Below are 27,595 nucleotides of genomic sequence, written 5' to 3' on the forward strand. Positions count from 1 at the left end.
GGACAATATGTGTTAAATTATTCTTACAGTAGGAAAGAGATTTCAAAGACTACTTAAAATATTTTTAATATATTATTGTACATGGTATAAAATTCAAAATGTACAAATGAAACACAATAAAAAGTATTTGAGTGTGTGTATGTACCCTTGTACACATATTTTCTGCATATACTCGTTACATTTTAAATACTGTATCTTTACCCTTCTCTCTAATGTCTTGCAGATAGGACTAACTATAGCTCTAGATCAATATGGTCTAGTACTTTCTGTGATGATGGAAGTATTCTGTATTATCTAGTAGAGTAACCACTAGGATATGAGTCTAGAAGTGTATTTCTTACAACAGAATAATTTTAAAGTCAATTTTACTTAAATGTAGTAACTATGGGTGACTAGCCTGTGGCTACTATATTGAACAATGCCATACAAGATATTTATGTCTATGTTGCATTTTTCAAAAGCACATGGATCCCAAATTTCAAAATGAAGAGTAACTATGGGTGACTGGCCTGTGGCTACCATATTGAACAATGCCATACAAGATATTTATGTCTATGTTGCATTTTTCAAAAGCACATGGATCCCAAATTTTAAAATTAAGAACAAAGTCATATATAACTGTGAATTTAATATTAATTAAAGCAGTCTGTAGTTCAGTACATTTTAAATTGTGTGTGACTAATATGTAGAAAGCTGAAACTGGATCCCTTCCTTATACATTATACAAAAATTAATTCAAGATGGATTAGAGACCTAAATGTTAGACCTAAAATCATAAAAACCCTAGAAGAAAACCTAGCCAATACCATTCAGGACATGGGCTTGGGCAAAGACTTCATGACTAAAACACCAAAAGCAATGGCAACAAAAGCCAAAATAGACATATGGGATCTAATTAAACTAAAGAGCTTCTGCACTGCAAAAGAAACTACCATCAGAGTGAACAGGCAACCTACAGAATGGGAGAAAAATTTTCCAGTCTACCCATCTGACAAAGGGCTAATATCCAGAATCTACAAAGAACTCAAACAAATTTACAAGAAAAAAACAACCCCATCAAAAAATGAGCAAAGAATATGAACAGACACTTCTCAAAAGAAGACATTTATGCACCCAACAGATACATGAAAAAATGCTCATCATCACTGGTCATCAGAGAAATGCAAATCAAAACCACAATGAGATACCATCTCACACCGGTTAGAATGGTGATCATTAAAAAGTCAGGAAACAACAGATGCTGGAGAGGATATGGAGAAATAGGAATTTTTTTACACTGTTGGTGGGAGTGTAAACTAGTTCAACCATTGTGGAAGACAGTGTGGCGATTCCTCAAGGATCTAGAACTAGAAATACCATTTGACCCAGCGATCCCATTACTGGGTGTATACCCAAAGGATTATAAATCATGCTACTCTAAAGACACGTGCACACATATATTTATTGTGGCACTATTCACAATAGCAAAGACTTGGAACCAACCCTCATGTTCATCAGTGACAGACTGGATTAAGAAAATATGGCACATATATGCCATGGAATAGTATGCAGCCATAAAAAAAGATGAGTCTGTGTCCTTTGCAGGGACATGGATGCAGCTGGAAACCATCATTCTCAGCAAACTGTCACAAGGACAGAAAACCAAACACTGCATGTTCTCTCATAAGTGGAGATTGAACAGTGAGAACACTTGGACACAGGGCGGGGAACATCACACACTGGGGCTTGTTGCGGGGTGAGGGACTGGGGGAGGGATAGCATTAGGAGAAATACTTAATGTGAATGACGAGTTGATGGGTGCAGCAAACAAGCATGGCATATGTATACCTATGTAACAAATCTGCATGTTGTACACATGTACCCTAGAACTTAAAGTATAATAAAAAATAAATAAATAATGTGTGGCTAATATATTTTATTTTAAAATCAAGTAGCTTAAATAAGAAGATGGCAGTTCATTTTGGAGAACATGCTGCGAATCAGAGAAAGCTGTGAAATGGCTGTTTGTAGAATAGCAGATCTCAACCAAATCAGAACATTTAAATCAACTTAAAGTGGAAAAATTCAGAAGATTAAGAAGCAGCATATCTCAGAACATGGGCTCATTTTCCATTATTTTATTCAAGAAATATTTACTGAGTACCTAATGTGTGCCATGCAAGAAGGGAACTTGCCCGAGACCCTGACTCTGCTTACTGCCAGTGCCCCAAACTCATTTCCTTTTGTAAAAGAAAAAGCTTCAGAAGAAAATCAGTTTTCATTCAGCTACTACAAGTGATTTATTTAGCAGGAGCCCCTTGCTCACTTCTGTAGTCAGTCGGCTAACTCTGGGCTGGAACACTAGTAGGGAAAAAGTGAAGTATGTGTTCATTCTATGAGTGCCTACACCATTTTAATGTAAAAAAGCCAAGAGATTCCAGAATTTAAAAAGCTTTTTAATATTCCTTTATGGAAAGGTATAAATAAGCTCGGAATCGTGGTGTCCAGCCACATTGCCTCATTCTTCTGCCCTTGGGGAAGCCCACAGTGTAATTTGTCTTTTCTTTTGGCTTTCACCTTGTCTTCCCCAAACAGTGATTGCTTCTTATGTTAGCATTGCATTTGATCTCAGTCTTATTCATTTTTTGCACTTCGAAAATTTTCTGTTATGACATGTTTTGTTTTCATAATAAAAGAAGAAAAATAAATAATATCATAAAACATAGTCCAGGTCACAGAGTTGTTGAAAGCCTGACCAAGCAGAGATTGTGAAGAGAAGGTAAATTGGAGTGGGAAAGATAGGATTAGAAGATAGAATTGACAAAGCTTGACTACAGTTTAAAACACTGGTTTTATGTAATTGTGATCTATTTTAAAGAAAGACAAATGCAAAATAAAGGTTTTGGTTTTTTTTCCCACTTGTACTCACGGCAATCAAATCTTAAATGTATTTCATTATTTTTCAGTCACTCATCGTTTAAGATGATTTGCCAAGTGTATTTTTAGCCCACAATATAAAATCAGTGTATATTTGGGGTCATGAAAAATGCTTAGATGAAATAATGGGAGTTCGTTTTTCTGCAAGACCATTTTTTTTCTGTTTATCTTAAGTTAATGATAACAAATCCCTATTGTGAGATTATCTTACTAAGATAGGTACTGGCTTAAAAACAAAAAGTAAGGACTGAAAGATTAAAGCCCTGAAAAGGAATGCTTGAAGAGCATTAACTTTACCAGATTCCTCAGGTTGGCAGCTATTCCCCTTTGCAAAAAGTGTTAGAAATTGATCTCTTTACTTGGAAGGAAGGATTTTACAGAGGGCTTCCAGAAACACATCTGATTTCCAGTTGCAATATCAGAATATTCTAGTTATATTGATAATCTCCAGAGAAACAAAGTCTATGAGTACTCTAGTCAAAGCAAAAGATTATCTGATTGTAGAATTTCTAAGGTATTATTTCTAAGGTATTCTAGCTTTTTTTCTGAAGTAACAACTGTGTTTGGCTATATGTGTTGACAATAATAGTCTGTGTAGAAAAGGGAGAGAAAAATAAAACAATGTATCCCATTTTGTTATTTCCAAGAGGAAAATGAGTCTCTAATGAGATGTCCCCAAACAGTGCTGCCGTTCATCAAAGCACATGCCCCAGATCTGAGTGAGTTTAATTATCGTGGGGACAGTGAAACAAGGACATTTAAATCAACTTAAAGTGGAAACATTCAGAAGATTAAGAAGCAGCATATCTCAGGCTGCATAGAATTAATATTAATATTTGACATCTCTTTTCTCTTAGAAGGAATCATCTTTGGAAGGGGGCAACAAAGTTAATCCCAAACATGTTTTTGATTAGCCAGTACATCAGAATCAGCCCATCATTTTGGAGAAAGAGATCAGTTCTCTGCATAGATAAGCCTTCCAATGTTAAGAGACAAGCTCTGTGTGGTATCTAGATTGCTGCAGAATAATTTGAGCCTCACGCAGGACTTTTGATCAGAAGAGAAATTTTGATCAGGAGGGAAATTGTTTTATTAGGGGTATTATCTGAACTTTGCTAGAGCTATTTACTCCTTTACCAGAAAAATAAGTTAAAATCTGAGGATAGAAAATAATATGTTTCATGAAAATAATTCCTTTTTATGAGTCTCCAATTGTTTGGTTGGTGATTTTTGGTTATTTATTTATTTATTATTAATTATATGATTCTTTCAATAGCTTTTGGTGGTACAAGTGGTTTTTGGTTATGTGGATGAATGGTATAGTGGTGGAGTCTGAAATGTTAGTGCACCTGTCAACTGAGTAATGTACATTGTATCCAATATGTAATTTTTTTATCCCTCAGCCACATCCCACCCTCCCCTGGTTCGTTATTATACTATGTATGTTTTTGCATCCTCATAGCTTAGCTCCCACTTATAAGCGAGAACATGTAATATTTGATTTTTTCATTCCTAAGTTACTTCACCTAGAATACTTACCTCCATTTCCATCCAAGTTGCTGCAGAGGACATTATTTTGTTCTTTTCTGTGGCTGAGTGGTAGTCCATGGTGTATATAGACCACATTTTCTTTATCTACTCATCAGTTGATGGGCACTTAGGTTTATTCCGTATCTTTGCAATTGTGAATTGTGCTGCAATAAACATACACATGCAGGTATTGTTTTCGTATAATGACATTTTTTCCTTTGAGTAGATACCCAGTAATGCGATTGGTGGATCGAATGGTAGATCTACTTTTAATTTCTTTGAGAAATCGCCATACTGCAAAGGTTGTACTAATTTATATTCCCACCAGCAATGTATAAGTGTTCCCTTTTCACCACATCCACACACAACATCTATTGTTTTTTGACTTTTTAATAACAGCCATTCTGGCTAGAATAAGGTGGTATTTCACTGTGGTTTTAATTTGTATCTCCCTGATGATTCGTGATATAGAGCATTTTAAAAAATATATTTGTTGGCCATTATATATCTTTTTTTTTTTTAGAAATATCTATGCATGTCATTTGCCCACATTTTAATGGGATTATTTGCTTTTGTCTTGCTGATTGAGTAGCTTATAGATTCTAGATATTAGTCCTTTGTCAGATGCATAGTTTGTAAATATTTTCTCCCATTCTGTGGGTTGTCTGTTTACTCTCATGATCTCTTTTTATTTTTGTTGTTGTGAACAAGCTTTTTAGTTTAATTAGGTCACATTTATTTTTGTTTTTATTGCATTTGCTTTTGGGGTCTAAGTCATAAATTCTTTGCTTAGGCCAATGTCAAGAAGAGTTTTTGTTTGTTTGTTTGTTTTTAAGAAAGAGTCTTTCTCTGTCACCCAGGCTGGAGTTCACTGGCGCAATCTCAGCTCACTGCAACCTCCACCACCTGGGTTCAGGTGATTCTCTTGCCTCAGCCTCCTGAGTAGCTGGAACTACAGGCAGATGCCACCACACCCACCTAATTTTTGTATCTTTAGTACAGATGGGGTTTCACTATGTTGGTCAGGCTGGTCTCAAACTCCAGACCTCGTGATCTGCCTGCTTCGGCCTCTCGAAGTGCTGGGATTACAGGCGTGAGCCACCACGCCCAGCCCAGAAGAGTTTTTACTAGGTTTTCTTCTAGAGATTTTGTGGTTCAGGTCTTAGAGTTAAGTCTTTAATCCATCTTGAGTTGATTTTTATGTGTGGTGAGAGATAAGGGATGCAGTTTCATTGTTCTACATATAGCTATTCAGTTTTTCCAGCACCATTTATTGAATAGGATTTCCTTTCCCCAATTTATGTTTTTGTATGCTCTGTTGAAGATCAATTGGTTGTATTTGGTTTTATTTCTGGGTTCTTTATTCTGTTGCGTTGCAATGTCTATATATCTATATTTATACAGGTACCATGCGGTTTTAGTAACTATAGCCTTGTAGTATAATTTGAAGTCGGGTAATGTGATGCCTTCAGATTTGTTCTTTTTGCTTAGGATTGCTTTGGCTATTTGGGCTCTTTTTTGGTTCCATATGAGTTTTAAGATTGTTTTTTCTAATTTTTTTTTTGTTGTTGTTCATGTCATCTACAGTTCCTTTCAGCAGTGTTTTGTAAGTTTCCTTATAGAGATATTTTGAGTTATTTTTTTTTCTCTTTCTTTTTTCTCTTACTGTCCTTGAGTTCTTTATTTGATTGTCAGCTTAGTCATTGTTGCTGTAGCAGTGCTACTGATTTGTGTACATTGATTTTGTATCCTGAGACTTTACTGAATTTATCAAATCTAGGAGTCTTATGGAGGAGTCTTCAGGGTTTCTAGGTATTTGATTGTATAATTGGCAAACAGAGATAGTTTGACTTCCTCTTTTTTATTTTGGATACTCTTAATTTCTTTCTCTTTCCTGGTTGCTCTGGCTAGGACTTCCAGTTTTGGTCTTTTAAACAAACCTTAAAAGATGGCTAAACTAAGAGATGGGGAGTATATTCATCTATGACTTTTCCTCTGCTGCTCTGTCTCTTATGCTATATACTAATTTATTAGCCAATAAATATCTAAGAACCTGGCTGCTCAGTGTTCAGTAAATAATAGCCTAGTTGAAATACCTTGTTGGAATATGGGACCTTTATCTCAAAGTGGAATGTCTCATTTTTCTCACCATGCTTAGTTGTCATGTCTTTATGATTGTATTAGGGGCTATTTTACTATTTCTGTTTCTGTTTGTGTTATATGTTGATGTGTATTATGTCAGTTAAGCCTAATAAAAGATCCTATTAGAGACCCAAGGAAGTACAATTGTCACCATTTGAGATATAAGAAAACAAAGGCTCAAGGTGTGAAATTCCTACCCTGAGGTAAGAGTTCTCTTAAGTGCTGTAGCCTCAGGGAGGGACCTCTCTAGCATGTCAGACTGATTTGTTTGACATCACAGAGCAATGCAGTGTAGTATCAAGTTTCAGTCCCTGTGTATCCTACAGTTATCTCATTTTTCTACCCAAACAGGTTCTTATTCATTGACCAACATCAAATAGGACATATGCTCAAGAGGGTGAAGGAAATAGAAATGTGTAAGATAAATCTTACTGTGCCTAGATACTTTCTATGTAGGCACAGGGAAAGAGGACATAGTTTAAAAATATGTATTTACATATGAGTAGAGTACAACATATACTAGAGGCCAAGGCCCTTGTTCTCAAAGCACTTAGATTCTGGTAAGCCAAAAACATTCTCGACTGTCAAGTACAGAGTGACATATCCATTAATTACAGAGTGTGTGTCAACTGAAAATATTTTGAGGTATTGGCTTTCAGTGAATTCTGATAAACTTTATCTCTTACACACATCTTTGGCTCAGGAGTAAAGAATTTGTAACATCAAATATGTTAACTAATAATCAGCCAGCTATCAGTAATCATAATGAAAATCATGTGTTGTCATTATGGCATTTTTCTATCTTAGGAAATGCAGCTCTTTCTTCACTACTATTGCCGTATGTTTAAAGGAAAAGAATTACTCTTATGTGACCCAGTTCACACCTTGTCAAATCCTTTTACTCGGTATGTCAGCCAATTACAAAGGGCTTGTTTTTACGAATGTGCTTGCCCATCAGTCCAAAAGTACCGCTGAAACCAGAAATATTTTCTTAAAATGTAATCTTCCAAACACGGCATTCTGGTAGCATAACCATATATTGTGATTTTAAAAAATGCTCAACATTTCATAGCCTATGGAAGAATCTCATTTTTCCTCAGGCCTATGGCAGTTCTCAATAATTTTATGAGATGTAGTATTGACTATATCAAGTTGAAGAAAGGTCACAGATCTCCATGTAAGAATTTGTAAGTGATTAGAAAATAAAAAAGAACAATAAATGTAATGAAACATATTATAAGGAAAGTGTTTTCTGTATCAGTTCATTAGTTTTCAAAGCCCAGCAGCATGAAATTAATACGATTTCTACCAGCAAATCATCTCTCCAATGTTTTTTTCTTTTTTTCCCCTCTTTTCTTAGATTGAAAAAGAAAAAACAAGCCAAACAAAATGCAGAGACAGCCTCAGCTATGGCTACAAGGACTCATACTGGGAAGGAGGATGCCAATACAGTAGTTTTAGAGCCAGACAAGTGCAACATTGCTGTGGAAGAGGAATATATGACTGATGAGAAGAAAAAGAGAAAAAGTAATCAGTTAAAGGAGATTAGGCGTACAGAACTAAAGAGATATTATAGTATCGGTGAGTATTCATGGCGTTACTGCAGTATTTTCATTTAAAAAGCCTATAAGAATTCTTAAAAGGCTATCATTTGTGATGGATCATAATAATGGTAACAGTTTGTGGAGCAGCTGCTATGTGCCCCTGGCCCTTGCTTTATATACATAATCTTGTGTAAGGGGATCACACTAAAATAATGTCTCATTTAAATTTGTGTTCCCAGCATTTAACACAGTGCCCAGCATGTATTGTGTACTAATAAACGTTTATCTGAAGAAGAGTCACTTTCTCTTTATGAGAAATATTTTTCTCAACGTATGTAGACATATTCATAAATATGCCGATAGAAATGCCTGTACTTTTTGTCATTTGCTAGACAGTAGAAAATGGAGGAGACATGGCCTAGCATCTGTCAGTTTAAAAAAAAAAAAAAAAGCCCTAGGAGTCTTTTTTTTTTTTTTTTTTTTTTTTTTTTTTTGACAAGGAGTCTTGCTCTGTTGCCTAGGCTGGCGTGCAATGGCATGACCTCGGCTCGCTGCAACCTCTGCCTCCCAGGTTCAAGCAATTCTTCTGCCTCAGCCTCCTGAGTAACTGGGACTGCAGGCACCCGCCACCACTCCTGGCTAATTTTTTGTATTTTTAGCAGATGGGGTTTCACCATGTTGACCAGGCTGGTCTTGAATTCCTGACCTCAGACACTTGGGAGTCTTAAAGGGAATCTTGAAATGAGTCCACAGTGTTACATAGTTTCTCAGAACAACCCCTGCATCTGAAACTACATTCGCAGAAGTGGCATATCTAGCTTGACCTGAATCATCCATCTCATACCTACTGTTATATCACATACACCCATGGATTTTCTTTCAAAGAGAATGCAAATAAATGAAATAAATAAAGGGTACCAGGAATCAGAACTTGGCATGGTATACAGGTTATGGCATAGTTGAGATTGCTAGGAAAGGGAGAGAAAACTGAGAGCAGTATCTGAGAACACACTGCAAATACGGTAAATGAAATATGGTTTTGTAGCAGAGCAATGACACTTGTTCTGAGCCACCCTCAAGTTGGTCCTAGTTAATACCAAAGTTACAGGAAGACATACGTTTATGTCTCCATGGTTTTTTAAATTTTATTTATTTATTTTATTTATTTACTTATTTATTTTGAGATGGAATCTCACCCTTCGCCCAGGCTGGAGTGCAGTGGCCCGATCTCGGCTCACTGCAAGCTCTGCCTCCCGGGTTCATGGCATCCTCCTGCCTCAGCCTCCCCAGTAGCTGGGACTACAGGTGCCCGCCACCACGCCCAGCTAATTTTTTGTATATTTAGTAGAGATGGGGTTTCACCATGTTAGCCAGGATGGTCTCGATCTCGACCTCGTGACCTACCCTCCTCGGCCTCCCAAAGTCCTGGGATTACAGACATGAGCCACCACACCTGGCCGTGTCTCCATGTTTAATGTAACCTTCCAACAGTGTTAGAAGACATATGGCATGGCATGCAGGTCATGGCATACTTGAGATTGCTAGGAAAGGAGAGAAAGCAAAGGGCAGTTACTGAGAACACACAGAATACGGTAAATGAAATGTGGCCTTGTAGCAGAGCAATGACACTTGTTCTGGGGTGCCCTAAACTTGGTCCTAGTTAATGCCAAAGTTACAGGAAGACATACCTTGTATCCATGTTTAATGTAACCTTCCAACAGTGTTCAAAGATAAAATGGACTGCCCTTTAGGTAGTAATAAGTGCTGCATTGCTGATGTTGCTACCATACAGGCAGATGCTCTCTCGGCAGCCGAAAGCATGTGGTTTGTAGCTTTACAGTCGGCTAAGATGATTGTATAATGTATTACATGTCTTAATGGATGTTTTTAATCTCAAGCTATTCAGTATTTTATAAAAAGCTGTAACTGTCAACCTGTTGAAAGATACTTATGTGCTGTTAATAAGCTTCCTCTCAAAATGTAAATATTAAATATTATCCCTTATTTCCAAAAAGAGGAAAAGGATTAAGGAAAATTGCATTTCATATCTTTTGTTTGTTTTGAGATTGGGTCTTGCATTGTCACTCAGGCTGGAGTACAGTGGTAGGATTATAGCTCACTGCCACCTCCGACTTCAGGGCTCAAGCAGTCTTCCTGCCTCAACCTCCTGAGTAGCTGGGATTACAGGCACATGACACCACACCTAGAGATATATATATATATATATATATATTTTTTTTTTTAAGAGAGAGAGATGGGGTCTCACCATAAAACTGGTTTCAAGCTTCTAGCCCCAAGCAGTCTTCCTGCCTCGAAGTCCTACCCTCCAGCAATCCTCCTGCCTTGGCCTCCCAAAGCATATATATATATATATATATATATATATTTCTTTTTTTTTTTTTTGAAGGGTTTTTGTTTGTTTAATACATCTGAAAAGAATGCATATACAAAGAATTGAGACATGAGAAAGCATTGGTTCAACACTAATGAATCTACAAGAATTAGGATTGGGAAGGTGGGAAAGATTACCTCAACATTTTTAAAAATTGGAAACTGCAACCAAAATAAGCTGATAAAATCCCTATTAGCACTTATTAAGAGTCTTTATTAAGACTCTTTCCATGATTTTTATTAAACTAGAGAGCCTCACCTGGCTGCTCTAGGGTTCCTCATATGCAAAACAGAAATAAGGGGATTCTCCTGCCTGGTCCCCATGTTGTTAAGTGTTCTCCCCACCCCCACCCTACCCCCAGCTTCTTAATGAAGCAGGCCTCCATCCTCCTAACTTGAGAGGATGTGAATCACTCCACAGATGTCTGTCTTCTAGCACCACCCCTCGTATTTCCTCTACATACCAGGTCTTCAGCTGCATTCTAGGAACACCATATACTACTGAGCTGCAAATCTACGCTAAGCATATAAGACAATGACTGAGAGGGAAAAAAATTTTTTTAATTACAAACTCAATTCATTTGGTGCATTTCAAAGGTGCAATACTTTTCTTCATTTATCAGTGAAAGAAGTTAGAAATCAACTTCCCAAAAAAAACAGTGAATGGCAAACAAATGTCCTTGAAAGTCACAGTCACATATAGTGCGTCCTAGAAAAGAGGAGGGGCAAGACAGGCTCCACCCACTTTCATGAGTTTCATCAAATACTGGATCTACTCAAGGGTGGAGAGAAAAGGCAACTTTCAAAAAGGAGTATGTTATTAAATGAGGCATTTACTATACTCCTTCCTAAGAGCACCAGATGGGGAACATGTTTTCTAAACTAGATCTAGGAAGTGGAATGTGGAATCAATCCGTCCTCCTCCCCTTAAGGGCTATCCACTGGTTAATGAATTAAAAAAACAAGACTAAAAAACAAACCCCACACACACTCCCCCCCAAAAAAGAGGAGGGGAAAAAAAAAAAAAAACACACTAAGATGTCCCAGATGTCTCCAGAGTGGAACCAGGGAGCAGCTTCAACAATTCCAATTAGTCTGTTACAGTCATCCACAAGCATGCCTTGCTTTTAAACCAAAAAAAAAAAAAACCCACTACTTTTTTTTTTTTTTTTTCAAACAACAAAACAAAAACTAGTGCTAATCACTTTTCTGACAATACACAATTACTCAAAATTAACTAGTACTGGGAGGGGAAAGGGGGGGCCATACCTATGGGCCTTGTCTCACACGAGTGCATGTGGGTAGGTGCAGGGCATTTGTCATTATTGCAAAAACGAATTTTAATTTTTAATCTTTAGTTTGATTTAAACATTGCTTTTAGTATGATGCTGACACCAGCTGGGCAGAAAGGGCTCTGGAGAGATGTTCATAGCAGCACACACCTGCGGCTCTTCTTCGGTTCTGGAGGCTCCAGGGCAGCCAATATTGCTTCGTCAAATACATTCTTGAGGCCTTTCTGTGTGAGTGCAGAACACGCCACATACTTGACAGCCTTCAGGTCACGGGCCAGCTTTTCAGCAGTCTCTGGAGTGACAGGCTTCTGTTTGTTCTTGGCAAGTTTCTCAATAGTGGAGGGGTCATCTCTGAGATCAATTTGAGTCCCAACAAGCAAGAAAGGAGTCTTTGGACAGTGGTGAGTTATCTCAGGCACCCACTTTTCTTTCACATTTTCAAATGAAGATGGAGAGACCACTGAAAAACAGACTAGAAATACATCTGTTTGTGGATAACTCAGCGGTCGTAATCTGTCATAATCCTCTTGCCCTGCAGTATCAAAAAGTCCAAGAGTATATGGTTCTCCACCAATCATAACTGTGACTGCATAGTTGTCAAAAACAGTTGGTACATATTCCGATGGAAATTTGTTTGTTGTGTAGGATATCAGGAGACATGTTTTACCAACAGCACCATCGCCCACAACAACACACTTAATTGTCTGCATTGCTGAAATAGTTTTGTATCCACTTTAAATATTTCAAATCTGATGTTGACCTCAGCTTCTCCACCGGGGCGTTGGCAGCACTCCTTTTTTTTTTTTTTTTTAAAATACTGAGTCTCACTCTGTCACCCAGGCTGGAGTGCCATGGCACAATCTCAGCTCACTGCAATCTCTGCCTCTGGGGTTCAAGTGATTCTTCTGCCTTAGCCTCACGAGTAGCTGAGATTACAGGTGCACGCCATAATGCTTGGCTAATTTTCATTCTTTTAGTAGAGTCGGGATTTCACCATATTGGCCAGGCTGTTCTTGAACGCCTGACTTCAAGTGATCCACCCACTTTGGCCTCCTAAAGTGCTGGGATTACAGGCGTGATCCACTGCACCCGACCCCAAAGTGTATGCTTTTTTTTTTTTTTTTTTTAATGATTTCTCACTGTATTAGGATAGCCTTTTTATGTGGTATACTCTGTCGCATGTGTAATGCTGAGTCTGAAACAATGCCCTTCATTCTTTACCTGACTGATTCTTTCTTGACTTAACAAAATCAGCTCAATCATCGTTTCTTCCAGAAGCCCTCTTTGTCCCTGTCCAGGTTAGACTGCCTTTCTGCATTGTTATTATGGATGTACTTGATTACCTATGTACAGGCTGGGGTGACTTAGACCCTAGAGTATTAGCTTTGTGTAGTGTCTTCAGCGTGACAGGTGCTCTTTAAGTGTGTACTGAAAGGAATAATTAATACGTACATAAATGAATACTCTATTTTTAATTGTTGGAGTTTCAAGAAAACTCTGGAAGAGCATAGGTAATAATGTAGTCATTGGGTCAGAAGTATCCTGTGATTTTATTTGGTAGCAATAAGTAAAGAAATGTGGCCAGGCTCAGTGGTTCACACTTGTAATTTTACCCAGCACTTTGGGAGGCTGAGGTAGGAGGATCACTGGAGGCCGGGAGTTCAAAGCAAGCTCAGGCAATGTACAAGATCCTGTCTCTACAAAATATACATTAGCCAGGCGTAGTGGCATACGCCTATAGTCCCAGCTACTTGGGATGCTGAGGTGAGAGAATTGCTTGAGTCCAGGAGTTGGAGGGTACACTAATATACTGCACTCCAGGCTGAGTGACAGAGCGAGACACTGTCTCTGAAACAAACAAACAAAAAAGAAATGCCATTAAAGTTTATCATCTCTCAAGAATGACAATGATAGCAACCGGTTTGGAGGTTTGAGGCATTTCCTCAGGAGAACCCAGTGCTTAGATAAAACCTCTAGGTGAAATTCCAGGGTTCCTTGACCCTTTCCAAATCTGACTAGAGTTGACAAACTCTCATCTTGGCAGGTTTGCTGACTCTCCCAGCATCTGACCTGGCGTGTTTCTCAGTCCCATTCCAAGGTGATGTTCTCTACCACTAGATGGAGCATCAGACCTCAAGTCAAGAGCATCTCAGTTCACTGCTGCTTTTGGTGGCTCTAGTCTAGGAGGGAAGGGGAGACTTTGCCATTGCATGCCAGCCTGGGTGACAAGAGTGAAACTCTGTCTAAAAAGAAAAAAAAAGAAAGAAAATGGGAGGATCTCGTTGACTTGCTAAGGATTTGGGATTTACCTTGTAGTCAGTGAAGAGCCATTGGAGGAGAATGTCAAGAGAAAAGGAAATTCTCTACTTTTTGTTTGCTCTATATTTAGTTTACCATCAATTCTGTGATTAATCTAACATGAAGACAGGCTGTGCTGGTCTGAGACTAGGGCTTAGGGGAAGGAGCACACTGCAGCAACACACAGCAGCATTTGATGGTCAGTATAGTGTGTGAGGGAGAAATAAAAACAGAGTCAAAAATTGATAGACTAGGAAGCTCAAGAAGGAGGAAAGAAGATAATGAATTTATGTTTGGAGATGTTTTTGAGGTGCCAGGTAGATTTGTCTAGAGGGGCCTAAATTTCAGGTGAAAGGCCTACAAATTGCTACTTACAGGTGTCAGATGAATCCACATGTGTAAAACAAAAGTAATCCAGTGAATATACAGAGAGCCAAAATGAAAAGTTAATGGACAACAAATAATAATGAATGTATAGAAAAAAAGACTAGGAGGATATATAACAATATGTTGATAGTTGTTTTCTCTGCTTACAGAAATTGCAAGGCAGTTTTTTTTGTATAGTTATTTTTAATATCAACCAGAAAATAAAGAGTTGAAAATAAAGTAAAAGTAAGAGCTTTGCAAAAATCAAAAGCATTAGACAAATATGAAGTTCTATAAGCAATATGTAACAAAATAATTACTTTCTGTAGGTATCTATTCCACATCTGTAACATCATCTGCCTGATCTAAAGAAGTGTATTTTAACAAAATAATGTTTTCACTTGTGAAATTACTTTTATCTGTGCCTCACTTAATCCTTGGGTAATAAGTCATTGCTATCTCCTGACACTTAGGAAAACACAACAGTTGAGATACTAATAAAGGATGCTTCGGAAAGATTGAGTCACTAGAATTGCCTCATAACAACATGGTGCTGATTCTAAAAATGCTTTGCTTTTGAGAGGGGAGTAGGAGAAAGGAAGTGGAGAGATTATATTGAGGCAGATGGCGTCAGATAAATCTAGATCCAACACCTAGCGCAGCACCTGGCACACAGTAAGCATCAAAAAATCCTTCTAGACTGAGTGAACTGAGCCATTTTGTGCTTTCATTTGTGTTTACTAATATATAAAGTACTCCTTTTTCATTTATTCTGTTTGCGTAAACTCTTAAGGAATTTTTTGGTGATAATGTGTCAATGTATTTTTCAAAATTTGTTATTAAGTTAAATTTGATACAAGCACCTTGGAATGTTTATAAATGTATTAAAAGATGTTTGGTCTATATTAAAATATCAAAATGTATTAAATTGACATGAACTATATCATAGGATACTTTTTCTTTTTCTTTTTGTTGAGACAGAGTCTTGCTCTGTTGCTCAGGCTAGAGCGCAGTGGCACAATCTCAACTCACTGCAACCTCTGCCTCCCAGGTTCGAGGGATTCTCATGCCTCAGCCTCCCAAGTAGATGAGATTACAGGCACACGCCACCACACCCACCTAATTTTTGTATTTTTAGTAGAGACAGGGTTTCACCATGTTGGCCAGGCTGGTCTCCAACTCCTGACCTCAAGTGATCCACTTACCTTGGCCTCCCAAAGTGCTGGGATTACAGGCGTGAGCCACGGCACCCTGCCCGGATTCTTTTATATTAAAGGAATTCATTATTTCTTAAACTTAGAATAGTGAACATCTTTGCTTCTAAGAATATGGAGATAGAAATGGAAATTTTCCAAATATAGGTAAAATTTCAGTGTAGGGAAGTTCTTCATTTGAAACATAGCTGTGCAGCCATAAGATTGGAAAGAGATGGACACATTTTATAAATAAGGGGGGACAAGACTAAATTGGGATAAAATATATTATAATTATGTAATGTTTTAATATAAAAGGTGAATACCAAGATCTTGGATAGTGAAGTTGAATTTTAAGAAAATTATACTTGGGAGGTCATTATAACAAACATAAAAGACTTAAATAAGAGGGCATAGCTCATTTTTTGATTATCATAGTCAAAGATTTATTTAAAGAGAACCTCTGCAGTACAAAGAATGAATTTAGCTTTCAGTATAAAATCTGTAATGTCTATATTAATCATTTTGAATCATAGTTTTTCCTCCTGAACTCTAAAGAAACTTAAAAAAATAAATGAAATCCTTTACTTTTCCTTTGATATCTGTTTCGGTTTTTTGACAATATGGAAGTAACAGACTACTAAGTTATTTCTCACAAAGGCAACCCGACACTTTTCCATAGACAGATTACTTTTTCTTAATGTTTTTTTCCTAACTACACATGTGAAGATTTCATCTCCATCATTTGTCTTTGTTTTACATAGCAAGTTCAGAGAGCCAGAGTTATGTTACATTTGATTAATCAATTTCTAAACATAAACAGGTCAAACCACAAGTGTCTAATAACATTGCTCTTCTGTTCGAAAGTAATGATCATCCTGGTACTTTAAATCTTAGAAAATCAAAGAATACAGGATTAAAATGGACTTTCACGTAGAAAAAGGATGCCAAGAATCCAATTAATATTTTTTTTTAAATCAAGCAGAATGGGCTTAAGAGATTTGGGTGTAAAATAAATGGAAATTATTTGGATGAAAATAGTTAGGCCTGTACTTCTTGGGGCCATCAGTGAAGTCAAATTAGTGTTTTCGTGACCCACCTGGGTGGTGAGAGGACAAACCTGAGGTGTGCCCCCAGAATGCATGCAGTGTGGCTGAAGGAATGAAAGTGATAAGAGAAGCCGGGCACAGTGGCTCACGCCTATAATCCCAGCACTTTGGGAAGCCGAGGTGGGTGGATCACCTGAAGTCGGGAGTTCGAGACCAGCCTGACCAATGTGGAGAAACCCTGTCTCTACTAAAAATACAAAAATTAGCTGGACATGGTGGCACATGCCTGTCATTCTAGCTACTCAGGAGGCTGAGGCAGGAGAATCGCTTGAACCCGGGAGGCAGAGGTTGCAGCGAGCCAAGATTACGCCATTGCTCTCCAGCCTGGGCAATAAGAGTGAAATTCCATCTCAAAAAAAAAAAAAAAAAGAAAGAAAGTGATAATACGACAGATATGGGAGGTGTAAATGAAGAGTCTGAGGATCAAAGGTGTTCTTGGTGAAGAGGACAGAACCTCGGGAGTAGAAGCAGTCATCAAAGCTGGAATCAGATAAGAAGATGCTTTAATGAGCTAAGACTCATGCCTAAGTGGAGAAATAAGAGCTTACCTTAGGCAGAATTATGGGGAATACTCAGTCCTCTGCATAACTGTAGCAAATGTTTCAGGTCATGAATAAATGATAAAGAAATGATCTTTTAAAAACATTATCTACAAAGGAGCAAAGAAAAACTTTAGAAACAGACTTCTTCATTAGTGGTAAATGCCAGAGGAATTAAAATCTCTTCAGACTTGTAAGGCAAAAGCTGTTTTTCAAGGTCAAAGACAAGACATTCTCAGACATAGAAGGATTGGGGAAAGAGATCTTTTGTGTCATAGATTACCTTAAACAAATTTGTGAACAAATTAGGTCATTTTGGCAGTGCTCATGTGAATGGCATTTTTGCCATTGTGGGCTTCAGTGGACTGTTGCTGCTTTTTTTTTTTTCCTCTTCTTTTCTGTTTTCTACATTATCACTTTTGAAAATGTTTTGATAACATTTTCAACATAATTGACTTTTCCATTCACACTGTTTGCAAAACTACTTTACTTGTGGCTAGGTGTGGTGGCTCATGCCTGTAATCACAGCACTTTGGGAGGCCGAAGCAAGCAGATCACCTGATCAAGATCATCCTGGCCAACATGGTGAAACCCCGTCTCTACTGAAAATTCAAAAAAATTAGCTGGATGTGTGGTGCATGCCTGTAGTCCCGGCTACTCGGGAGGCTGAGGCAAGAGAACCGCTTGAACCCAGTATGCGGAGGTGGCAGTGAGTCTAGATTGCATCACTGCACTCTAGCCTGGGCAACAGAGTGAGACTTCATCTCAAAACAAAACAAAAACAAAAAAAAACCTGCTTTACTTAAAAACTAAAAATATTGGCCGGATGCAGTGGCTCACACCTGTAATCCCAGCACTTTGGGAGGCCAAAGCAGGCGGATCACGAGATCAGGAGATCGAGACCATTCTGGCTAACACGGTGAAACCCCGTTTCTACTAAAAAAAAATTCAAAAAATTAGCCAGGTGTGCTGACAGGCACCTGTAGTCCCAGCTACTCGGGAGGCTGAGGCAGGAGAATGGCGTGAATCTGGGAGGCGGAGCTTGTAGTGAGCCGAGATCATGCCACTGCATTCCAGCCTGAGCAACAGAGCGAGACTCCGTCTCAAAAAAAAAAAAAACCCAAAAAATATTAAACATATGGTAAACCATGTTCTATAGAAAATTGTTCCAAAAGGAAAAAGGAATTTAGAATCTAGAAATCAGTTATATTTCCTTAGAAACCCCAGTAGTTAGGGACCATGAGTGTTCACAATTAAGTAACTGTAAAACAAACACCCCTGAGGACACCTGTGACTGCACCAGCTTTGTTTCAAGGGACACTCCTTTCCTGACCTCACAGCCCCAGCACTCTCATTAACACAATATTTTGTAACCCATTCTTGTCATTGTTGGAACAAAAGGTACAGTCACTATGCAAAAGCAACTATATCTTAACAAGCCTGTCCTACTGCATATGAAGTTGAACTCAGAGTCTAGTTCCATTATAATCATAGTGGTCTGCATAATGCAAATCTCATACCCTACTTAATCTGTCTTGTTATATTCACTTGCATTATAAAAAATCTCATTGTAAGAGAAATGCCCAAATGTGGTTTGGGCTGAGGGAAAGACAACAGATTCACTAAGTACAGGATAAAAGAGGAAAAATACTCTAATTCTGTCTTTGTTTGGGCTGCTCGATCCACAAAATACCATATAACTGAGTGGCTTATAAAATAACAGACATGTATTTCTCACAGTTCTGGAGGCTGGAAAGTTCCAGATTAAGGCACTGGCAAATGTGGAGTGTGTTGAGAGCCCATATCCTCATAGACCACCATCCTCTCACTCTGAGCTCACATGGTAGAAGGGTGAGGGGTGTTTGGCCTCATTTATAGGGGCAATAATCCCAGCCATGAGAGTACTGCCAAGATAACCTAACCACCTCTCAATGGCCCCTTTTCCTAATACCACACATTTATGGGTGAGGATTTCAACATATGAATTGTGGGGGGACATAACATTTAAATCTTAGCAAATACATTGATGGCTGAAGAGTGATGCGGTCAGGTTTTTTTTTTTTGGAGGGCAATTTGGCCATTTTTATCAAGACCCTTTTGGCATATTCTTTGACCCAACAATTCTGTTTTTAGTAATTCATCCTAAGCAGTCATGAGCATATTAGAAGATTTAACTGCAGTAACTATCATTGCATTGTTTAAAATAGCAGGAAAATGAAAAATAACATAAATGATATAAAATGGAATTACTATGTGCCATTTTAAAATGAAGTAGAAAAATAGTTAATGATATGGGAAATTTTCACCAAATACTACAGTAAAAAAGTGGGTTGACAATGGTTGCTGATTATGATTCCATTTTTGTTTAAAAAAATAAGTCACCTACATACATATAAAAAGAGGTATGGAGAGTTTCTAGAAGTATATTCACCAGAATGCCAACATTGGTCTCTCTGATTGGAGGGAAAATGAATGACCTTTATTTATTTATTTTTATTTGTGTGTCTAAATGACTGCCATAGTCTGAATATTTGTGTCCCCCCCACCCAACCCCAAATTTATATGTTGAAATCCTACTTCCCAATGTGATAGTATCAAGAGGAGGGATCTTTAGGAAGTAATGAGGCCATATGGGTGGCAACCTCATGATTGGGATTAATATTCTTAGAAAACAGACTTCAGAGAGCTGCCTGGTTGAGAACGCGCTGTCTACGAACCAGGATGAGGGGAAAATATGCCGAGTTTGCCAGTGCCTTGATGTTGGACTTCCCAGTGTCCAGAACTCTGGGAAATAAATTCCTGTTGTTTATAAGCCACCAGTTTAGGGTATTTTGTTATAGCAGCCTGAATGTACTAAGACAATGGCTGTATATAGTTTTGATTCATGTGAAATTGGCTTTCATATTTCCTGTTTTCTTCTGGAGTGTTAATGTGCACAGTTAGGTCCTTGATCCATTTTTGAAAAGAAAAAGCTGTTTTCAGAAAAGTATTTTGGAGGGTGGGAAAGAGGATGAGAAGAGGAGGAGAAGCAGCATCAGACATAAGGAAGAACAGAAAGAACTATTTTCCATGAATATCTCCTTTGTGTTAGATCCCTTATTTCACTATTTAATTTAGGACTTACCATGATCTGCTACAAAACATGTAGCCTATTTCACAAATGTAAAAACTGAGAAGCTGAGTAACTGGCCAGGGATCCACTGTCGGCTAGCATGGAGCCAGGATTCATACCCTGCCCTCTTTGGCACCAAAGTCTGAGTTTTTTCCACAAACAAGGGGGACCTTCTCCATGCTGAGTGCAGTAGTAGATTCTAGAGCAAAGCGTTTTATAAGATTGATAACTTCCCTGTGCTTTAAGCACTTGCGTTTTAGATTTTACCACAGTATGACTCATTTTAGTCGAGGACTGTGTTGCCTGTGACTTGCTTGAAAGAAGGAAGGTAACATGTACTGCATGACATTTTCCTTTGTGCCACAGGTTAAAACAGAGTTCATATTGAGTATAGGGTTCATTCTTCCCTGACACATCTTTTTTTAAAAAATGTAATGGTAACAGCTTATACTTTATAAAGTGCTACATAACAATACTGAATGTTTTAATTGTGCTTTTTATAGAGTCAGGTCAATAATTTGAGAAGTGTGCATTGCCAATAGAGAAGATGTTATTTCTTTTTAAAATTTATTTATTTATTTTGTGTTTTTTAAAGACAGGGTCTCTCTGTGTGTTTTCCAGGCTGGAGTGCAGTGGTGCAATCATAGCTCACTGTATTCTTATCTCCTGGGCTCAAGTGATGCTCCCACCTCAACCTTCCATGTAACCAGGACTTTAGGCATGTAGCACCACGCCTGGCTGATTTTTTATATTTTCTTTCTTTCTTTCTTTTTTCTCTTTTGTAGACACAGGGTCTCCCCATCTTACTCGGGCTGGTCTTGAACTCCTGTCCTCAAGCAATTCTCCCACCTCAGCCTTCCAGTGTTCTGGGATTACAGATGTGAGCCACTGCACCCAGCCAAGAAGATATTTCTTTAGGCAAATACAAGTGCTATATTTTCTTCAAAGACATACGACTTTAAGCCAGGCACGGTGGCTCACACCTGTAATCCCAGCACTTTGGGAGGCCAAGGTGGGCAGATCAACTGAGGTTGGGAGTTTGAGACCAGCCTGACCAACATGGAGAAATGACATCTCTACTAAAACTACAAAATTAGCCGGGCATGGTGGCACATGCCTGTAATGCCAGCTACTTGCGAGGCTGAGGCAGGAGAATCGCTTGAACCCGAGAGGCACAGGTTGTGATGAGCTGAGATCGTGCCATTGCACTCCAGCCTGGACAATAAGAGCGAAACTCCATCTCAAAAAAAAAAAAAAAGAAAAAAAAAGACATATAACTTTATTTTTTGCTATTCAATCTTGAATCTATCTGTATTGATTTGAGAGTGGTCCAAATTTTTCTCCAAATCTTAGCCATTATTCATCTAGCTTCACTTAATTATAATCCCTAAAGTCCCTTGAGCCCTTACTGTGCACATTGCAAAGTGCTTTTTCTGAATCACCTTATCAAATTCTTACGGTAACTCTGGGAATTCAGTAGTATCCCCATTTTGTGCACTGGGAGACTGTCTTTAGGTTACTTCCCTAAGGTTACCTAGTGAGCAGATGGTAGACCAGGACTCTCATTCACAGTCCATCTGATGCCAGAACCTTCCCTCCAACATTAAGTTACATTATATTTATGGGGAAAACCAGCCTCTTCTCATTTATAATGGTGCTTTTATTTTCACCAAATTTCTGTTTTTTGGTGATATCACTGCAATGTTTTAATTGCTGTGGCTTTATAATCATGTATTTCAACATCAGTAGACTGTGCTTACCCTCACTTCTCTTTGAAAAATAATTTTGGATAGTCTTATATATTTATGCTTCTAGATAAGCATGGTTTTCGATTTGGAAAGTGTTCCTTTGCCATAAAACATTATTTTTTATTTAAATTGCATTTAAACATTAATTTGATAAAAGTGAAATATTCATTTAAAGATGAGATTTCCTACTTAGGAGTATTATGTCCATTTAGACACTTCAGTTAAGCATTTTAATTTTCTTTATATATATCTTGTCATTGTCTTGTTATACTTATTCCTAGATGTTACATAGTTTGATACCACTTTACCTGGGACTTTTCCGATTACACTTCTGTTACAAAAATTTAAAAAATTATTATATCTGGCCACCTTAGCGAACAACTTTGTGAATTTTTGACATTTTCATGATAATATTGGTTCTTTACGCAGATAATTATGTTATCCACTAATGACCACATTTTCATTTCTTTTCAGTATTTAAAACTTTTCATCTGGTGCTTTGACTAGATTTCAGAACAAAGTTGGGTATAAACCATAAATTGATGTTAGTAATGTTTTATTTTTAAAAAAATTACTTTTGCTTTTGGTTTCTGATGTAAGAGCTCATCTCAGTTTATACAGGTGTATTTTAGGAGAGGTTAGAAGAGTGCTTAATTTCTCAAGAGACGTTGAGCGTGTGGGTACCTGTAGCGCATTCGGACGCAGAGATGGCCTTGTGGTGCTGTGCAAGGTAACCTCTGATGAGTGGCAGGGATTCCCTCTTTATCCTGGAGTTTCCATTATGTTTGTAGTGTTGCTGCTTTTATCTCCACTACAAGGCTTTTTTCTTTATGACCTGAAATACTTGTGGTTTAGCCTCACATTAGGTTCGCCTCTATGTTGTACTTTAGTGGATACCACTAAATTGGTGGGTACCATGTGCAGAAACCTTAAAAACTTTGCTAGAATTGCTCTTAGGCAATTTAGGCCTTTCCTAGCACAGCTGAAACCAAAGAAAGGTGGTGGAGCTCATGCAGTGCCTGTGGGTATTTTTCCCTCTCCTCAGCTGGAATCTTCCTTCCAGAAAGCTGGGGGTGGGGCCTCACCAGTGCTGTGTTTAGGTAATAAGCCCGTTTCTATAGACCTGGAAGTGACATTGTGAAGTCATTCAGTTTTCATTCCTATGAAGAAACTCTTTTTCATATATACTCTTTAGCGTTGCATTGCTTTTTCAGAAGCATATTTCTAGTGACTATCAGAATAAAAATTCATCATTAAAGAAGTTCACTCTATTCATAGTTTTCTAACAGTTGGAATTTTTTTGTTCTTTTAAAAAAATACAATAATGGCTGTTTAATTCGTTAAATGCTTTTTTAGCATTTATCAAAATGATCAGATTCTTTTTCTCCTTTAAACAATTTATAAAGCTTTATCATATTAATACTATATCACTGCTGTATTTCTAGATGAAACCTTTTTGCTCATGGTTTATGATTGTTTTAACATACTACTCTATTCAAATTGCTATTTACTTATGTTGACTACATTATTATTAATAACAATAGCATTTGTTAAGCATGTGCTCTGTGCCAAGCTCTGAGATGAACACTGTATGAATCAGCTTAATTTTCTCAAAATTTCATTTTACAGATAAACTGATGCACAAAGATTTCAGCTAACTTGATTAATATCACACGGCTATGAAAATGTGTCAGGGTTGCTAGTTAAACCCAGCTCATTTTGACCCCAAACCAAACTGTGATCAGAAAGATGTTTGATGACGTAAGTGAGATGGTACATGACTTGATTTTATAATTAATACCATCAAACTGCTTCAGCAATCATAGCTGAATGGATCAGTTTCTATTGTAGGGACATGCCTGTCATTGGAAACAGATTCTCCTGTTCATAAATCAGGGTACCCCTTTCTTTGAAAAATCTAGAGAGACACAGACAATTTTTGCCTCTTTGAATTCCCTTCATTTGGAGGTCATAGAAACTATCCTTTAGAGTTACTGGTGATCCTGTGCTGTCAGCCTCCTGAACCCCATTCAGATGCTCTTACGATAGAAATAGATGGAGGAGAGAGCTGGTCGTTCATGGGTGAGTAAAGAAAGAAGGGGCATATAGTAAGTGTACGCCCCATGCAGAACTGGTCCTGATATAATTTAGAAACCTGATAATTTTCCAAACTTCTGTTTGTGCTCGTTCAGATACTTGTTAATAACAGAAAAAAGGCTACATACTATCTTTTCTTCCATTCCTGTATCTAAGTAGAAATTATGGAATCAAGATCCAGGGAATTCACAGATGTCTGTATGATTCTGTTTTCAAGCACAATAATGAATCATGTCCCCTGTCCTGACTTCACCCAGTCCCCAGGGGCCTGTGACAGGAGCCAGATGCTCCAGTTTGAAGGACATTATGTATTGACTTGTTCTTGCTGGTTTTTCTCAGAACCAGCGTATCTAGGCAGTTCGTTTCTTGATACCCTCCCCAGTCTTCCCCCCACCAGCATACTCAATGTCCACATCTCACATCACTACTTCAGTACTCAAAAATCTCTTATTTGAACCTCAATTTCTTTTGTTGTCTTTTCCCACAGATCTGTTCTCCAATTGTGACAGGCAGACTAATGACCCCCTAAAGATGCCCATGTCCTATTTCCCCAAACCTGTTAGGTTACATAGCAAAGGTGAATCAAGGCTGTAGATGAAATTGAGGTTGCTAATCAGCTGACCTGAAGGAGATTTTCCAGGGCTATCAATGTGGCCCAGTGCAATCACAAGGGACTTTAAAAGTGAGAGGGAGGCAGGAGAGAGAGCATGACACAACTCAGGCAGCATTGCTGACTCTGCGGGTGAAAGCAGGGCCTTGGCTCGAGCTTCCTGCAAACGCAGAACTGGCTAGATATGCTGGTTCTGAGAAAAACCAGGGCTCAAGGCCCTGCTTCCGGGGCACAAAGTAGCCCACTTCCAAGAGTGAGAAAAGGCAAGGGAACCAGTCCTTCCCTACTCTGCCTCCAGAAGGAAAGTAGTGAGACCTATGCCAGACTTCTAACCTATGAAACTGTAAAATAATAAATCTGCGTTTATGCTTTATTTTGAGCCACAAATGTGTAGTAATTTGTAATAGCAGCAATAGGAAACTCATTCATCATGCCATTCCCCTAACTCTTCTGATATCTCACTACCTGTATCTCAGCCACTGCTCATCCAGCTCCAGCTGCCTTGCTCTGTATAACCACACAGGTAGCCACTTATTTGCTTACTTCTTATGTGGCCTGTTACCCTGGTGTTGAGACCCCACCCCAGAGTATAGTGTTACTTCTTAATGTTCACATTTTTGAAACCTCATTTTTGCCATAGTAACTCTTCCAAATCTCATTACTCTTACTCCCTCAATCATACCCTCACTGCACTACATTTTAGCAGATGACCTTACCCCTACTCTACTGATGATGTTGACAGCATCTGTCTTGAGCTCCCTTTACTTTCAGAACCTCTCTGTGAATTCCACTCATCCATTTCCAGGTTTCCATCTCTGGACCTCTGTTCAGCATTTCACAGTGTCTACACCACCTTCTTTTTTTCCATGGCCTCTGTGACATTGCATTCATTTTCCCATCCCTGTAATTGCTTTTCCGCCTTTATATCAGCCATATTTTTTTCAATCCTTAAATCAAGCCTTCCTTAGATTCTGTTCTCAAACTTCAGGCCTCCTCTTAAAATTTATTCTCTTGATGTCATAGCCTCATCCAAGACTTCAGCATCCCCACTACAAGGGATACCTTCACATCTGGCTGTCACGCCCCTCCAGGCCCCAGGCATACTGCTAGGTAGCATCTTCTTTTAGCCCCAGTGCATGGAGAAAGAGGAGTCTTCCTTCTGTAAACTTGTATTGGGGATCGTCTCAGATGCAGGAGCTTAGAGTCTTGTGTTCTGGACACTCCAGGCCCTTTTATGGGGTGACAAGGGGGGTGGCAGGACTTATGAACAGGGCACCAAGATCCACTTGGGTTGAGGTAAACACAGGTACCCCATTCTTCCTCCCCATTCCAGCTCCTACCTCCAGGATTTATGCAGAAAGAAATGGGCTAGGCTGAAGGGCCTGTATTTTATTTCTGTAGGGTTTTTGTCAGGTTTTATTGGACTGGAGAAAACCTGCTTTGAAGACTTTATTTCAGAGGTGGGCAGGAACGAGGTTCAGTTGCTTTGCTGTAAATGGCTTCCGAGGGATACTTGGCCAACTTTCCCCTTGGCAGTAGATACTTTTATGTCATTTGCCTCAGGTTCTTGTACACAAGAGGAGGGTCAGAATTTGGATAGGTAGAAAGGTCTGTGAGGAGGCCTGAAGCGGGAAAGGTCAGTGTCATTGGAAGACAGTTGCACCCTTCGGGATGGGCGTGGATCCTTACCTAAAACGCTAGGGTTGGAGCACCATCCTAAAGCACAATGGAGTGGTCCTTTCCCATGGCAGCTCATGCCTCGTACTAGATCTCACCAGGGCCAAAAGCCCCTTCAGTGCTTTGTGGACTACGTGCTGCAGAACCCAGTTCCCAGACACACAGGACTTCACTCATGGAGACACATAGTTTACCATCTTTTCAACTCACTGCAAAACAATTATTTCAGAAGCAATATGAAACCTTGCCTTGAGCTATAATGATATAAAGGCAGTTAAATTAGATCCTCTTTGCTTCTCTATTGAGCCAACTGTAAAACATAGTATTTGCCTTGTGGCTCTGGCAGGTGCACATGATTTGCCTGGTGTGATGTTACATCAGTGAAAAGTGTTGCCTCACAATCAAACTTATCAGGCTTATTCATCTGTACTGAAAGGTTTATTCAACCATATATACAAGGCAAGGCCAGGTGTAGTGGTTCCCACCACTTTGGGAGGCCAAGGTGGGCAGATCACTTGAGCGCAGGAATTTGAGAATAGCCTGAGCAACATGGTGAAACCCCATCTCTCCAAAACAATGCAAAAATTAACCTGGTGTGGTGGCATGAGCCTATAGTCCCAGCCACTCGGGAAGCTGAGGTGGGAGAATTGCTTGAGTCTTAGAGGTGGAGGTTGCAGTGAGTCATGTTAGTGCCACTGCACCCCAGCCTGGGTGACAGAGTGAGACCCTGTCTCAAAAAAAAAAAAAAAAAAAAAGACATAAGACATTTAAGGATGGGTACATCATGGTCTTTACCTCCATGATCTCAACATCTTAGACTCTGATGGGAAGGCTTTTTTTTTTTTTTCCTTTAGTAATACTACATGCTTGACATTTTTCTAGCCTACCCACCTGTGGCAATGGAAGGTAATTTAGTTTTCGCACTAACTCAGGTGTACATTGTTAAGTTTATCCTGCAAGGCTTAGCCAACATGCGTTTTTCTTTTGTAGCTGTGCAGTATGTAAACTGTCACAATTTGGTGGCTTTTAGT

At 38.6% G+C, this 27,595-nt stretch overlaps 1 protein-coding gene and 1 pseudogene across 36 annotated transcripts in view; one reads left to right on the forward strand and one right to left on the reverse strand.

The window, feature by feature from the left end:
• The window catches only part of NCOA7 (nuclear receptor coactivator 7), a 150,539-nt gene that overhangs the window by 61,242 nt on the left and 61,702 nt on the right, over positions 1-27,595 (forward strand). For 24 of the 36 annotated variants that reach the window (XM_045391580.2, XM_074036992.1, XM_045391582.3 and 21 more), the window contains one exon: positions 7,949-8,169. In XM_045391580.2, coding sequence (XP_045247515.2) covers positions 7,949-8,169 — 221 coding nt within the window. Of the gene's footprint in view, positions 1-7,395; positions 7,494-7,948; positions 8,170-27,595 lie in introns of all 36 variants that reach the window. The other 12 variants (XM_065543339.1, XM_074036979.1, XM_065543336.1 and 9 more) reach the window with 1 other exon arrangement.
• LOC102124817 (cell division control protein 42 homolog pseudogene) lies at positions 10,518-12,607 on the reverse strand (annotated as a pseudogene).

Source organism: Macaca fascicularis, chromosome 4, assembly GCF_037993035.2.
Source record: "Macaca fascicularis isolate 582-1 chromosome 4, T2T-MFA8v1.1".
Lineage (NCBI taxonomy): Eukaryota > Metazoa > Chordata > Mammalia > Primates > Cercopithecidae > Macaca > Macaca fascicularis.